Source organism: Amblyomma americanum, chromosome 6 (genome assembly GCF_052857255.1).
Source record: "Amblyomma americanum isolate KBUSLIRL-KWMA chromosome 6, ASM5285725v1, whole genome shotgun sequence".
Classification (NCBI taxonomy): domain Eukaryota; kingdom Metazoa; phylum Arthropoda; class Arachnida; order Ixodida; family Ixodidae; genus Amblyomma; species Amblyomma americanum.
The window spans coordinates 57564645-57580418 of NC_135502.1; the positions used below are offsets into that span (position 1 = coordinate 57564645).

At 46.7% G+C, this 15774-nt stretch overlaps 2 protein-coding genes across 2 annotated transcripts in view; one reads left to right on the forward strand and one right to left on the reverse strand.

Moving 5' to 3' along the window:
• LOC144093537 (glyoxylate/hydroxypyruvate reductase A-like) overlaps positions 1-15774 on the forward strand; it is a 32868-nt gene that overhangs the window by 1837 nt on the left and 15257 nt on the right. The window contains exons 3-6 of the mRNA XM_077627062.1: positions 323-360; positions 2648-2778; positions 6138-6220; positions 8799-8892. Coding sequence (XP_077483188.1) covers positions 323-360; positions 2648-2778; positions 6138-6220; positions 8799-8892 — 346 coding nt within the window. The remainder of the gene's footprint in view (positions 1-322; positions 361-2647; positions 2779-6137; positions 6221-8798; positions 8893-15774) is intronic.
• Positions 9485-14152, reverse strand: LOC144094366 (uncharacterized). The gene is made up of 2 exons (XM_077628347.1): positions 13478-14152; positions 9485-9610 (listed from the first exon to the last, which is right to left on the reverse strand). Exons 1-2 carry the CDS (start codon positions 14150-14152, stop codon positions 9485-9487), a joined length of 801 nt encoding a protein of 266 aa, XP_077484473.1.

Here is a 15774-nt window from a genome sequence, read left to right on the forward strand (position 1 = left end):
CTAAACGCTGACACAATATTTGAGAGCATTCTTTTTCTATTTTGCTGCGGAAGGGGTAGTCGAGGGGATGCTTTCCTGACCATAGTAAAAGCATAAATTGATCGAACCAAGAGTGTTCTTAATCTTTGGGCAGTTTTTTTACCACAGAAAGAAGCTATTTCTGTGATGGCTGCGAATTGCAAATAATTGGTGTGGTTTAACGAAAAGGAATAAGTGCCACACAGTGCTACAGTTACTACTGATAACTGGGGCTATTTGGATAGCATCCATTATTGTTGCTTGCAATCATAAATTTTTCATTATCTTTCATTTTTTCCCGCAGGCGTTGAGACTCTCCTTCCTTATATTGACCGATCTTTGGTGAGCATCTGCGCATTAGCACATGATTTTATTCTCTGCGTTGTTTTACTTGTGGCCTCCAAAGTGATGCCATTGTGCACGCTCAGAACTGTAAGATATAAGAGTCACATATGTGTCTTCTGGTAGGTTTGTTTGTCAGCATGCTTTCTGGAATGAGCACCTTATTTATTAAAAATGTGATGCTTTGCAGCACAGATAGCCTGATTAAAATTATGTATACTGTGTAGGGGAAAGAGCATTGGGTACAGATGTGAAGAAGTGCCTAGTTGTCCAGCAGTACAAACCAAAGAGTGAGGCTGTCTTCAGTGAGAAGGCGCTACACCACCATCGTCATCAAGTTGTGCTAGTAATGTGTAAGCACCTATGCCAGAATGCATTTAACAGACTTCACTACTAAGCAAGCACATTATATCTGCCCGACAGTAAGTGCGGGTGCATTGTTTCTTTAAGTGTGGTGCGAACTGGCATGTATGAATGGATGTGGCTTGTCTCGGTTGTTTTTTCTGTGAGTAATGATAAAATGAATCAGTCTGCAAATGAAGTTAGTTGCACCACTTTTCATATCGGTTACAGCTTACCTAAACCTTCCTGTTAGCGTTGTCATTTGCCACAGACACAGAGCATCCCCGAGAGTGCCACATTTGCCTGCCAGTGCTCTAAGGGATGACATAAAGCTATTATAGAGTGGTTTAAAGCCTAGAGTAGTTATACACAGATGAGTCACAGAAACTTTGTAAGGTCACGAACTAAAGTCTTTCAAAAGAAAATGTTGCTGTATTGAGAGCAAGGACTCTATAGGCATTTCGTGCTGAAGCTTTTGGTGTGGGCAGCAGCAGCACCATAGCGCAGTGTACAGACAATAGGTGGCAGATTTTGGGTCAACATGTTGCAGTTTTGTTGTGCCACCCGCCAGTGCTTATATTAAGGTATGCAAATCCGTACTGCGCTGCAGCCACACACAGCACATGCTTGCGTGACAAGGAGACACTGGGCAGAACAAGACAAGGAAAGCTATGAATCAGGCATAGGTATCCTGATTCTGCACACTAACCTCACTGTGCAACCACAGCCTCACCATGCAAAGGAGCACTGGTAGCTATCAAATAGCTCCGAGTAACATGACTGAAAACCCAGAAAAAGTCCCAGGAGTATTAGTGAAAACGGTGTTTTCACTAATACTCCCGGGACTAGCAGATAAAATGTGCTCTGCTGTGTTGCGTTTGTGGCCATCCTCAGAACTCTGTTATTACAAACTGTCTTGAGGCGTATTTGAACCTCTAGTCCGTGATGATGCCGCAGTAGATATGCGCAACAGCAGGGATACAACAGTGATACAACGCCTGCTGTATTGTTTGCTGAAAAAGTCCTGCAGCCCATAGTTGATTAATTAGCAGGAATATCTCCTACAACTTACTCTGTGGGTATTACGGGCAACAAACAGCTACCTGCTAGAAAGTAGTCATAAACTGACCTTGCGATAGGAACAGGAAAGCCTGGGTTTAATATGTTTAAACTTTCTCTGCACCAAACACACACAGGGAGGAATTGAAACTAGTCACACTGTAGTCATCATTTAAGTTAGTTCAGTTTTCCAGCTACACAATATAATTGCCACGTAATAGTATCACATATCATTCAGACAGATCATTGTGCTTGTAATTGGCTTTCACCAGCCTTCAAATTCTTGCAGCACTGATTATGTTAGGCATAATAGAATTCTGGCGTGATGAGCTTATCACTGCAGTTACCGTGGAAGTAGGTTGGTGCACTATGTTTATCCTCATACATGGAGCAAATTGCAGTGGCAAGATTCGAGCTGTTGATCTGCTTCATTGACTGCTCAACAGAAGCGAGTGGAACGGCATGGCAGCATCCTTCCTCTATCATGTGCCTGAGCTCTGGCAGTGGAGGTTCCACAAAACTTCAGATAGATAATTATGTCCCCTCCAAAAGATGAAAGGAGGTAAAAATATCATTCATGTGCAGCTCTTCTTATTCAGCAAATTGTTCAATTTTCCTTCAAGTATATTTTTAATGGTATGCAGCTAAGGGAAATAGAAAACAGTAGCCGGGAATGCATAGCAAACAAACCGATTAGTGTTGCTGAAATGTGAACATCTGTTATTGTTTTTCCTCCAAATATTGCTTGGACTTGAACTTGTTTGGACTTAGAAGACACCTTGTTTTACTTTCAGCTGCCGTCAGTGGTTGCAGGGGTAGCAGTAGTAGCTGCAGGGACATTAAACTTTGTCTCCTGTGTTGCTCACCTGAAAATGTGCTTTTTCAGCCCGTGCCAAAGTATGCAATAGTGAGGGCAAGCTGCTTCGCCATTCTCATGGCTGAATACGTCGTGGCCGGCATTATCAACTTCGAACGAAGCCTGTATAGGTACTTCGTCATGCAGCAGAAAAAGGAATGGTAGGTTTGCTCATCTACAAAGTTTCTTGAGAAACCACATTTTCACATGATACTGTTGTGTGAAACAAATCGATCTTGTTACCCTCACGGCATATGTGTGCAGCTCTTGCAGGTACCATGTGATCGAACTTTCTGACCACCTTACTGTTATCCTAAGGTGTGCGGCAAACTAGAGTCTAATTGCGGCTGGTCTATTACAAGTGACCTGCTACTAGTGTTTCCTACTGATATTGTTTTTGGCGCACACAGAATGGTTCGTTTTAGAACATCAACTTTTAACACGACAGTGCGCACACAGAATGGTTCGTTTTAGAACATCAACTTTTAACACGACAGTGGCTACGATTTGGGCAGAAAATCTGGCATTGGCGTTGACGACGCTGTGAGCAAAAAAGCAGGTGGCCCACCTGCCACCTAGGTCATGTGACCTTGCGAGCAACTTTGGTCTCACAAGCCCCACTGGTGGCTGTAAAAACGGCCACATGCCAGGCCAGTGATGCATCGCTTACCTGCTACACCACTGCGCTAGGAGTGTTATGAGGACTCCCAGAGATCTATGAATGTACAGTAGAGGATTACATTGTCTGCCAAGTGTTTTGCAAAGGGGACCCCAGACACTCATCATCATCATCATCATCGTCGTTGTCATCATCATCATCATCCTTACTACACCCACTGCAGGGCAAAGGCCTCTCCCATGTCTCTCCAATTAACCCTATCCTTTGCCAGCTGCATCCACCCTTTGCCTGCAAACTTCTTATTCTCATCCGCCCACCTAACCTTCTGCCGCCCCCTGCTACGCTTACTTTCTCTTGGAACCCACTCCGTTACCCTTAAGGACCAGCAGTTATCTTGCCTTCGCATTACATGCCCTGCCCAAGCCCATTTCTTTCTCTTGATTTTGACTAGGATGTCATTAACCCGTGTTTGTTCCCTCACCCACTCTGCCCGCTTCCGGTCTCTTAACGTTACACCTATCATTTTTCTTTCCATGGCTCGCTGCGTTGTCCTTAACTTAAGCTTAACTCTTTTCGTTAGCCTCCACGTTTCTGCCCCGTAGGTGAGCACTGGTAAGATAAAGCTGTTGTACACTTTCCTCTTGAGGGAAATTGGTAAACTGCCGCTCATGATCTGCGAGAATTTGCCATATGCGCTCCACTCCATTCTTATCCTTCTAGTTATCTCCCTCTCATGATCCGGATCAGCTGTCACTACCTGCCCTAAGTAGACGTATTCCGTCACAACTTCTAGGCTCTCGCTGCCAATTGTGAACTGTTGATCCCTTGCTAGGCTGTTGAACATTGCCTTGGTTTTCTGCATGTTAATTTTTAGACCCATCGATCTGCTCTGCCTGTCTAACTCATTAATCATGATTTGCAGTTCACCTCCTGAGTGACTCAGCAAGGCAATGTCATCAGCAAATTGCAGATTATTTAGGTATTCTCCATTTATTCTTATTCCCAACTGTTCCCAATTCAGGCCTCGAAATACCTCCTGTAAACATGCGGTGAACAGCATTGGCGAGATCGTGCCTCCTTGCCTGACGCCCTTCCTTATTGGAATTTTATTGCTGACTTTATGGAGGATTATATTAGCTGTGCAGTTGCTATATATATCTTCCAGTATTTTGACATAAGGCTCTTCTACCCCCTGATTACGCAATGCCTGTATGACTGCTGAGGTTTCCACTGAGTCGAATGCTTTCTCGTAATCAATGAAAGCTATATATAGAGGTTGGTTATATTCTGCGCATTTCTCTATCACCTGATTGATAATGTGAATATGATCTATTGTGGAATATCCTTTACGAAAGCCTGCCTGATCATTTGATTGATTAAAGTCCAACATTGCCCTGACTCTATTAGCGATTACCTTAGTAAATACTTTGTAGGCAATGGATAGTAAGCTGATCGGCCTGTAATTTTTCAAGTCCTTGGCGTCTCCCTTCTTATGAATTAAGATAATATTTGCATTCTTCCAAGCTTCTGGTACAGTCGAGGTCATAAGGCATTTCATATACAGGGTGGCTAGTTTTTCTAGCACGATGTCCCCTCCATCCTTCAACAGATCTGCTGTTACCTGATCCTCCCCAGCTGCTTTTCCCCTTTTCATTGCTTCTAAGGCTTTCTTTACTTCATCTTTCGTTACTGGCGGGATGACGCATTGCTGTGCACTGCTGTCTTTCTCATTAACGCTCTGATTACATTGGCTACTGTACAGGTCTATGTAGAACTCTTCTGCTACGTTAACTGTCTTATCCATATTGCTTATGACATTGCCCTGCTTGTCTCTTAATGCATACATCTGGTTTTTACCTATGCCTAGTTTCCTCTTCACTGCTTTTAGGCTACCTCCGTTCTTTAGAGCATGCTCGATTCTCTCCATATTAAACCTCCTTATGTCGGCTACCTTGCGCTTATTTATTAACTTTGACAGCTCTGTTAGTTCTATTCTATCGGTAGGGTTAGACGCCCTCATGCTTCGGCGCTTCTTAATCAGATCTTTCGTCACCTGAGATAGCTTGCCGGTATCCTTTCGAACTGTCCTACCACCTACTTCTACTGCGCACTCCGTAATTATTGATGTCAGATTATCGTGCATTGAATGAACATCAAGATCGTCTTCCTCAGTTAAAGCCGAGTATCAGTTTTGCAGCGCTATCCTAAACTCCTGTGCTTTCCCTCTTACGGCTAACTCGTGCAAAAGGGGATGGTGGGGGATCCTGCTGTTTTGTTAATGAGGCTCATTTAGCTACAGTTTCTATCCAATGTCCATTAAAAGAAACACAACTGTTAACTTGCTTTGTAGGAGCAAATGGCGCATAGGAATTTGAAAAATTAAATTGTTTTGTTGTTTATTATGAACCCATTGCCCAAACATGTACTAGCTGAAATGGGTGGGCTATCCAGTGCTGTGCAGTTAGCCCTTGCACTTTCTTGTTAGATGCGCAGTTTCTTTCGCACTGTGTAGGAAATCATAGAAGATAATTTTTTTATAACGCTTTTTCAGGTAGCATTTTAAAGAGCAAGTGATCGAAAGTGCTTGATAGATCTTTGGGTAATTGAAGTGCATTAAGCAATGCATTAGCTTGTTTTTGATTTGTTTTATGATGCTTGTACTGAAATTTAAAGCTAAGAGCAAGTCTGTACTGTCAGTCACTTCATTTGAGCACTCCTAATCTTTTTGCTCCAAGGTAAAAAATGAGTATGCCTTCTGAGAGGGCACTAGAACAATACTTTCGAGCACACCTGTTCGGTTGTATCATTTCTTTGTTGTTGGTGGGATGCTAGATGTGTATGTTGCTCAATTTATTTTCGCCACAATTCTTTTGATGTCATTACGTTCTTTTCTATCACTAGGGATCATGTCATACCACTCAAGTTTAGGACTCTTTCGGACCTGCGTGTTGGCATCCTTGGAGCTGGCCTTATTGGCGAAGAAAGTAAGTTATCCCAAAAGATAGTGCTAATTGAAATGCTAACAACGCAGTTGCAACAGGGACAGTGAAGCAAGCAAACCTTAGTTGAGGGAGGCTGAATAGTAGCATATTTCATATTCACTTGTATGTCATGCAGGCCACTACTTGGAAGTGTTCATAGGCCTAGCCTATATTTTCTCTTCTGAAGGTAATATTTTCATATCATTGTTTTAGTACACCAGCGCTAAGGCTTCCACTCAGCCGAAAATCTGTTGTCTGTCAGTTTGTGCTGTCCCTGATGGTGCCTTAATGAGCTGGGTGGCTGGGCGCCACCCGTCTGGATGGCAGGTGGGCCACCTAGGCCATGTGACCCTGTGACATCATCACAGCCTGCCCCTCTGGATTGTGAGCTAACTGCCCACCATGGCAGACAGCAGTCCAATTAATGATTATTCATGAGCAACCTAGGTCTTACAAGCCCCACCAGTGTCGGCGCTTGCCATTGCAAGGCAGTAGCTTATTGCTTAACCACCGCGTCATTGCGCCATGTGGGGTATGAGGACCAAAGTGTGAAAACCGAAGTGCAAGTGCGCCTAATTCGCATCTGGCCTAACCGTGCCAGATTGTCTATAATTTTTTCTCATTGCAGTTACTGTGTTCGGATTTCATTTGACACTAACAGTATGCATGTAAATATGTTTTTCCTTAGTAAAAACTGGCAAGTAATAGTATATCTGACACCTGTGCAGATTTTGTACTTGAGGAGTTTTTGATTGCTTTAATTTGATTACATGTTCATCTTGGGTTTTTCAATAAGCCCATCTTCCCTGCTTTCTGTTTAGTATATTTTAGGCATATAAGGCGTATGCTTCTGTAAAGCTGATAAAGTCAAGAAATTTCCCCATGCTCATCTCAGCTGCCTCTTGCCACGACTGTCCACCAGAACGAGCGAAATTTCTTTCTCCTTTCTATGGGATGGATGAAACTCCACCAGAAGTTTTCCTACGAGGTCTATGTCACATGCTTCATCCACATTAATATGTTTGCTGTGTGCCTTCACATATTGTGCTGGGCAATTACTGCAATAGCAGAGCTGTGTAGTGTGTCAGTGTATGAGCAGAAAATTTATAATAGTGCTGTATATTGGCAGCAGCAAGTGCTTGGGAAGGCTTTCATGCACACAAAATGGGATGACATAATAGACATGCTTCACAGAAGTACAAGTTGGCTAGTGATATCCTTTCTATTTTTGCACCAAGACAGCCATCATTTCTGGGTGGCACCTAATCTTAAGGATAAAGAATGAACTGTACCTAAGCTCACAAACAATCTGCAGCTAATTTCAAGCTTTTTTAACCATAGAGTTTCTCAGAATTACCTAGAGGGAAAAGGTAGGAGTGCAGTCGTTCAGCCATCGCAGGAATCCCGAAAGTTGTACACCTCCTTTTGGCTAACATTTGGCAGAGAACGGGGATTCACTTGTAGCAAAATTATGTTTTCAAGGCATACCTTCCAGAAATGCTTTACCGTATGATATGGGCCTAATAGTGAAAATTCAATTACACTGAATTTGTTAAAGAAATGAAAAATGCATTATTAAAAGAATTTAGTCTGTGTGCAGTGGAGAGCCACACAGCTGTCACACAGCTGATTCCACAGTAGAATCTACATCTCCGTCTTATTGCTAGCGAAGCTAAGTATAAAGTGTGCATTTCCCAGAATTCCCGCAGTGTACGCAGCACTCTTCAAGAAGCTCAGAGAGATGGTGATGCCTCCTTTTCCCTCTGGGTAATTTTAGGAACTCTGTTTATCAAAAGTTTTGTGGAAGCAAGGACATACTGCTCAAGTGGACATAGAGCATGGTGCTTATTGCTTGGAGGTGTATTACTGGACATATTGCAGTCTATACTGTGCAGTCTATACTTAGCAAATGAGTTGTGTAGCAGGGTAGGTTGTTTTTTTCTGTAGTATTAGTGACGTGTGGAAGGAACAAGGTATGTATTAGCTGCTGCTCCTCTTTCTTCTACGGCACTCAGTGAAACATTTCAGTTAAGAAATTAAATCTTCAGTTCTCATACATTGTTACACAAAAGCTGAGAATGTGTAAATATTGGGCTCTTGTGGCACTCTGCTGCATATCAGACATCATCCTTTTTCTTATCCTGAAATTGTGCACTTACAACTGGGCTTTGGGTACCTACCTTATCTTTTCTCCTTACGATATCCGGGGTTTAGAAGCTTCTTTATTGATATAGTCTTGGAACGTGCTGCTGAACAGGCATGAAGTTTGGAATTTTGAACAAGAATGTTGATTGTTTTTTTTGTTTTTTTTTGTTAGTTCTAGTAGCATTATAATGTATTTTTAATCACTGCCTACTGTGTTGTTAGTATAACTGTTAGTGAACCTTTGTGTAAGTCTTGCTACATTATGTGCAGGGTACAGATGCAGACTCATGCCCACTACTTTGGGCATATTGCTTTACTTTGTTAGTGGTACATCTCTTTTAGGCAACAGGCATTCATTTGTACTTGGCATGAACATGCTTGTGGATTACTTTTTATTTACTGGGCTTCCTCATTTCTCCGAATTTCCTTACCGCAGTTGCAAAGTCTCTCGTCCAGTTTGGCACTATTGTGAATGGGTTTGCGAGGAAAAAGAGGAGTTCTGAGGAACTGCGGCGCTCATCTTTTCAGAGGTATGTCTGGAAGAATAAAACGCGTGTTCTCTGATGTCATTGTTTTTGCATGCTTGAAAACAATGCTTGCTCTGAGTGCTGTGTTTTAGAGCTCTTCCTTCAGTTGTCTTGAAGACTGCCGTATAATTTATACACAGCTGTGCAGGTTGTAATGCCTTTTTTGAAAATCATTAAAAACATGCAGCTACAGTCAAGATATTGTGCTTATAGTGTGACTGTCAGCTATATGCTCAGCTGTGCAGTTCAAAGATGTGATGTGGAATTTTTTCCAGTGGTGTTTTCTTTATTTAGAAGTGTTGCTTGTTGGGCTTTTTTAGAAGTGTTGCTTTTTTTAGCACAGTAGAATCTCAATGATACGATCATGGTTGGTGTGTATTTCGGGATGATATTGTTACGGGGTTCAAGACGGGAACGACGCAAGAATGCCCCGGGCACAGCAGACAGGTCAAGAGCACAGGGCCCGCACAGAGCACAGAGAACAGAGCACCCAAGCCCGGAGCACGTGCATCTCCGAGGCACTTTGTTCACCTCGTCTTCACCAAGAATATCCGTTGCACCGCCCCCGGTCACGAAAACACCCTCTCAGTGTAGATTAGGGCGTGGCAATGGATGGGGAGAGGTAGGGCTTGAGGCGAGAGACGTGGACAACATCACGCTGTGGTGCACGGGAGGTGGTTTCTGGGAAGGCCGGGGTGATGTCGTAGGCGACAGCGGTGACCTGGCGGAGCACACGGTATGGGCCAACATACCGGGACAGAAGTTTTTCGCAGAGCCCGACGCGGCGTGATGGTGACCAAAGCAAGATGAGGGCTCCAGGGGAAAAAGTTACCATGCGATGGCAGTGGTCGTAGTAGTGCTGCTGTGAGGCCTGCGATGCTTGTTGTCGGTATCTAGCCAGCTGGCAGGCGTGGTCGGCCCGGGCAATTGCATCGTGTGCATATTCAGAAGGCGATGAAGATGTTGGAAGCAGCGTGTCCAATGGTAATTGGGGCTCACGGCCGTACAAAAGATAGAACAGTGAGTAACCAACTAGCAGTGTCATGACGGGAAGAATTGTAGGCGAAAGTCACATATGGAAGGGCAATGTCCCAGTCCCGATGGTCCGGAGAAACGTACATTGCGAGCATATCCGTGAGAGTGCGGTTGAGGCGTTCTGTGAGGCCGTTGGTTTGGGGATGATCAGCGGTGGTCAGCTTATGTTTAGTCGAGCAGGAACGGAGAAGGTCGTCGACAACTTTCGAGAGAAAGCAACGGCTGCGGTCGGTGAGAAGTTGGCGGGGTGCACCATGACGGAGGATGAGGTCGTACAGGAGAAAGTCGGAAAAGTCAGTAGCAGTACTGGTGGGGAGGGCCCGCGTGATTGCATAGCGAGTGGCATAATCGGTGGCAATGGCAATCCATTTGTTTCCGGAGGTGGGCTCAGGAAAGAGACCCAAAAGATCCAAGCCAACACGATAGAAAGGTTCAGGGGGCACATCAACAGGTTGGAGCATACCCGCTCTGAGAGAGTGGCAGGACGTTTCTGGCGCTGGCACTGGTTGCAGGCACAACATAGCGACATACGGACTGGTAGAGGCGGGGCCAAAAGAAGCGACGACGCACGCGGGCGTAAGTACGCGAGACACCCAGATGTCCAGCAGTGGGGAGGTTGTAGAGCTCGTTGACGACATCGGTGCGCAGGTGCTTTGGCACAACGAGCAGGAGGTCGGGGCCGGCGGGGTTCAGGCTTCTGCGGTACAGAGTGTCATGATGCAGCACAAACCGTCGCAAAGGAGGGTCAGATGGGGAGGAATTGAGGCGGTCAATAATAGAGCGAAGCTTGATGTCCCGTCGCTGCTCATCACCAAAGTGAGTAATAGCAGAGAGCGAGAACAGGTCAGCGGTGCAGTCACTGCCATAATGGCCAGAAGAGTCAACGGGATATCGGGAGAGGCAATCAGCATTGGTGTGTAGCCGACCTGACTTATAGACCACAGTGTAGTCGTAGTCTTGTAGGCGTAAAGCCCAGCGGCCTAGCCGGCCAGAAGGATCTTTCAGTGAGGAGAGCCAGCAAAGCGCATGGTGGTCGGTGACAACTGTAAAAGGGTGGCCATACAAATATGGGCGAAATTTTCCAACGGCCCACACAAGGGCCAAGCACTCGCGTTCCTTGATGGAGTAATTGCGAACTGATGTAGAGAGGAGGCGGCTGGCGTAGGCAATGACACGGTCAGAGCCAGATTGCCGCTGAGAAAGGAGAGCGCCGATTCCTTGACCGCTGGCGTCAGTGCAGAGTTCAGTGGGAGCGGCCACATCGAAGTGTGCCAAGACGGGCGAGGTGGTAAGCTTCGTGATTAGAGTGGCAAATGCGTTTTCTTGTAGGGGTCCCCATGTGAAAGTCATATCCTTTTTTAGCAGATCACTGATGGGGCGGGCGATGTCAGCAAATCCGGGCACGAAGCGGCGGAAGTAGGAGCACAGCTCCAAGAAGCTCCATATGTCGTTGCAGGAACGCGGCACCGGGAAGTCTTTCACGGCTCAGATCTTAGCTGGGTCAGTGTGAACACCCGTGGCATCAACGACATGACCTAAGATTGTGATCTTGCGACGCGCGAAACGGCATTTGGAGGAGTTGAGCTGCAGGCCGGCATGACGGAACAGGGAAAGAATCTTGGAAAGGTCATCGAGGTGAGAGGAAAAGCTTGGGGAGAAGACAATGATGTTGTCGAAATAGCATAGGCATGTGGACCATTTGAATCCGTGCAGAACCACGTCCATCATATGCTCAAAGGTGGCCGGCGCGTTGCATAAGCCAAAAGGCATAACTTTGAACTGATACAGCCCATCAGGTGTCACAAACGCCGTGTTCTAACGGTCCTGGTCACCCACTGCTTTCTGCCAATAGCCGGAGCGAAGCTCTATAGAGGAGAAGAATTTGGCACCGTATAGGCAATCAAGGGCGTCATCGATGCGCAGGAGGGGGTACACGTCCTTCTTGGTTATCTTGTTCAGGTGGCGATAATCAACACAAAAATGCCATGAGCCATCCTTTTTCTTCACAAGGACTACTGGCGAGGCCCAGGAGCTGTAGGAGGGTTCGATAATGATCTTATCAAGCATCTTTGTAACCTTGGCGTTAATGACCTGACGCTCAGCGTGGGAGACTCGGTATGGTCGACGACGGATAGGAGAGGCATCCCCGGTGTCGATGCGGGGCTTCACAGAGAGAGCTTGGCCCAGCGGTGTGCTATTCAGATCGAAAATGTCCGAAAAAGATTCGAGAAGGGCTCGAAGCTGTGCAGTTTGGGCGGGACGCAGGTCGGAGGGCATCATGGTCACGAAGGCGTCTGTAGAAAGAGAGGTACTCTGGGGATGGCCTGCATGATCTTGAGAAGGGGCAGCGTCAAATGCAGCGACTTGGCACAGTGCGAGGGGGGAGATGGTCGGTCGCAACGCAAATGCCGGATGGAAGAACTTGAGGAGAGAAGCCGAAGTTGAGGAATGGCAGAGATAGTGCGTTCGCCTTGACGGGGGGATGGTATAGGGCAGAGCAACGTTGCGGGTCAGCAGGAGATCGATACTAGGTGCAACGAGGTAGTCGCCATCGGGAACGGGGGGAGAGGGTATAAAGCAACAAAGGAGGCGAGCATAGTCTGCATTGAACAAGCGGAGAGAGGGATCGACGTGCTCGGAACCGAGTTGTGGGAGCTCGAGTTGGAGGACACCCTGCGAGCAGTCAATCAGAGCTGAATGGTCAGAGAGGTAATCATGCCGAGAATGAGGTCATGGGCGCATGTGGACAAAACGGTGAACTGAACCGGGGTACTGTGGCCGGCAACAGTGATGCGAGCAGTACATAGGCCGTCCACAGCAGGTGTGCCTCCATCCGCCACACGCACGAGGGACGTTGCAGGCTTGAGCACTTTGCGGAGGCGACGGTGAAGGGCAGAGCTCATCACAGATACATGTGCACCGGTGTCAATGAGGGCGCGCACAGGAAAACCGTCGACTGTGACATCCAGTAAGTTCGGTTGGGTGGTCAATAGAGGATTTCTTGTTGGGGTCATTGATGCAGTGTCACCTCCGGGAGCTGCATCAGCTAGTTTTCCAGAGTGGAACGGACATAGGGGTCAGTGACCGAAAGACGGGGTAACTGCAGTGTGAGCAATGGCCTTGGGGCGACGGTGAGCAGGAATTCCGGAAGGAGGAAGCAGACTGATTTGGGCTGGGAAGGGGGCGAGAAGCAGCGCTGAGGGTCAGGTCAATAGTTGGAGAAGCCAGCGTGCGGAGGCGACGACCAAGGGCTGCGGCGAAGTCGAGAGATATGTCCAACGCGGGAGCAGAGAAAGCAGATGGGTCGGTCGTCAGCCGTTCGCCATTCCACCGGATTGTGGTAACGGGACGTGGAGTAGTAGGTGGGGCGGAAAGCAGGGGAAGGAGGCTGGCGGACGTGTGGGCGGCCAATGGAACACACCTGGGGGAAGAGATCCAGGTTTGCCAGTTCTTGCTTGACGACAGCCTGATTAAGCGACACAATGGGCAGGGTAGTATCAGGGACGGATGGTGGGGATATGACAGGTGCGAGGGCCTCCAGTTCACGTCAGACGATCCGGGTGACTGAATCGGTGACGACAGGGGCGTCCGAGGGCGTGCGGGATGGCGGTCGCTGGTCCTCACAGGAAGATGTCGCGGCCGTGTTAGGAAGGCGAGAAAACGATTGCGGAATGCGGCGGCCTTTCACTTGCTCATATCTACAGCACTCCTTAATGATGGAGTCAATAGTGGCACAGTCTTTACAAACAAGCAAGTTGAAAGCATCGTCTGCAATGCCTTTGAGCATGTGGCCCACCTTATCGGTCTCACTCATGGCAGCATCGACCTTGTGGCAAAGAGCCAAGATGTCCTGAATGTAGGCCATGTAGCTTTCTGTCGAAGATTGTGCTCGAGGTGCGAGCTGTTTCTTGGTGGCGAGCTGGCGGTCATCAGGCCTACCGAATAGCGTCCTCAAATTCTCCTTATAAATGTCCCAGCTTGTTAAGTCTTCCTCGTGGGTCTCGTACCACACTCGTGCCATGCCATTGAGATAAAAGATGACATTGGCGAGCATTAACGTAGGGTCCCACCTGTTATAGGTGCTGACGCGTTCGTAGAGGTTAAGCCAGTCTTCGACATCCGTGGCATCAGTGCCGGAAAAGGTGCCGGGGTCGCGAGGAGGAGCCATGATCACGAAAGGAGCGGTAGTGGGGTTAGTGGGTCTCCTTGATTCGCCGGGTGGAGCCATGGTGGTAGACCCGGCCTGACGACCACTACAAAGCTGCGTGGTGTGCTCAGCATAAAATCCGCACCTCCACCAAAGATGTTACGTGGTCCAAGACAGGAACGACGCAAGAATGCCCCGGGCACAGCAGACAGGTCAAGAACACAGGGCCCGCACAGAGCACAGCACAGAGCACCCAAGCCCGGAGCACGTGCACCTCCGAGACACTTCGTTCACCTCGTCTTCACCAAGAATATCCGTTGCAATATGAATTTGTAAAATTCCTTAGCCAGAGTGCATCGTATACAGTGTGCAGAATTCGGGTGTTCTGAACGCTCTCCTGCGCCACTGTGGAGGATGTGAACTTGCGAGCCACTAACACACCCTCAAGCACCAAGTGCTGCCAGCATATTGCTGACGCTGCAATCGCCATTTGCACGGTGCACACCTCAAGTTAGCAATCGCCAGTGTTGTAAGTGGTGGTTCGTGGCTTTTACATCATCGACAACACTATCTCCAGTCACACACCGCCGACATCGTGATTACCAGTCGTATGGTACACACCGTGAGCTGTGAGTGGTGGCCTGGCCGTAAATAAAGCCCGTTAGCCATAACCAGATCTCCGTGAATTCATTTCTTGTGCTTCTGCTTACGGTTTTTGTTTATGTTAGATGATACAAATATTTTTTGCATCCTCGTTAGATTCATGTCATCTTGATTCTACTTAATGCCATGGTGCATTTGTTATCCATCATCACAAAAGCTGTCTGATATTTTATATCAATAGCAGTAGACCCGTTTTAACTTCACTGTATAGTTAGTACTTGTTGTTGTCAGGAGCAGCAAAAAAAAAAATACCCAAGGATTTTGAGATTTCGTCACTCTTTGTTTTGTGGTATAACACTGCATAAAGAGTATGTTGAAATCTCAAAATCCTTTAGTCGTTTTCATTTTCCTTTTTTGCTGCTCTTGGAAAAGGCTTCTGTTTTGTGGCATAGCACAGCATTCATCACAGTGGTCAGTCCGAGGGCATGGGTTCAATCCTGGCTGTGGTGGTTGCATTTCGATGGAGGTGAAATTCAAGACATCTGTGTGCTGTGCAATATTGGTGCATGTTAAAGGATCTCAGGTGGTCTAAATTTATCCTTCGAAGGTCTTCACTACAGCGTCGCTTCCTTATTGCCCATATGTTGCTTTGGCACGCTGAATCCTGTGCAGCACATAGCGCAGCAAGTACTAGTAGTAGTAAGTAGTTTACTAAAATAATAATAATAAAAGAGGAAAGAAAAGATTTTTGCTAGCCCCAGGCATCTGCCATCGATACTGAAGCACCTGAGCTGGGGCAGCAGAAATAAAGGATAGCAGGCAGAATGGAGAAATTAAATGAAAGAGTTGAGGGGTCAGGAAGAGAGGATAGGGGCGCAGCAAGAATGAAACAGCATTTGACCATGAATAGGCGTCTTCATTGGGTTACATAGCGCCTTCAGTTCACTAACAAATATTAAATATGTAGAACTTTAATAATAGTGCACTATACCATGACCTGCATTGTCTTTTTTTTAAAGTGCCTTAGTTCTTCAAGGTGCTTTACGGAAAAAGGGCCTGAAAGAGTGATTTTTGGGTCTAACTGAGGGTATTTTCGGTTA

Bases quoted from the DNA above. Each gene is read 5' to 3' on its own strand.
- LOC144094366 (XM_077628347.1), bottom strand. From the start codon at position 14,152: ATGGCTCCACCCGGCGAATCAAGGAGACCCACTAACCCCACTACCGCT. The intron at 9,611-13,477 runs GTCTGACGTGAA...GTGCTCCGCCAG, and splicing joins CCGATTCAGTCACCCGGATC to GTCACCGCTGTCGCCTACGA.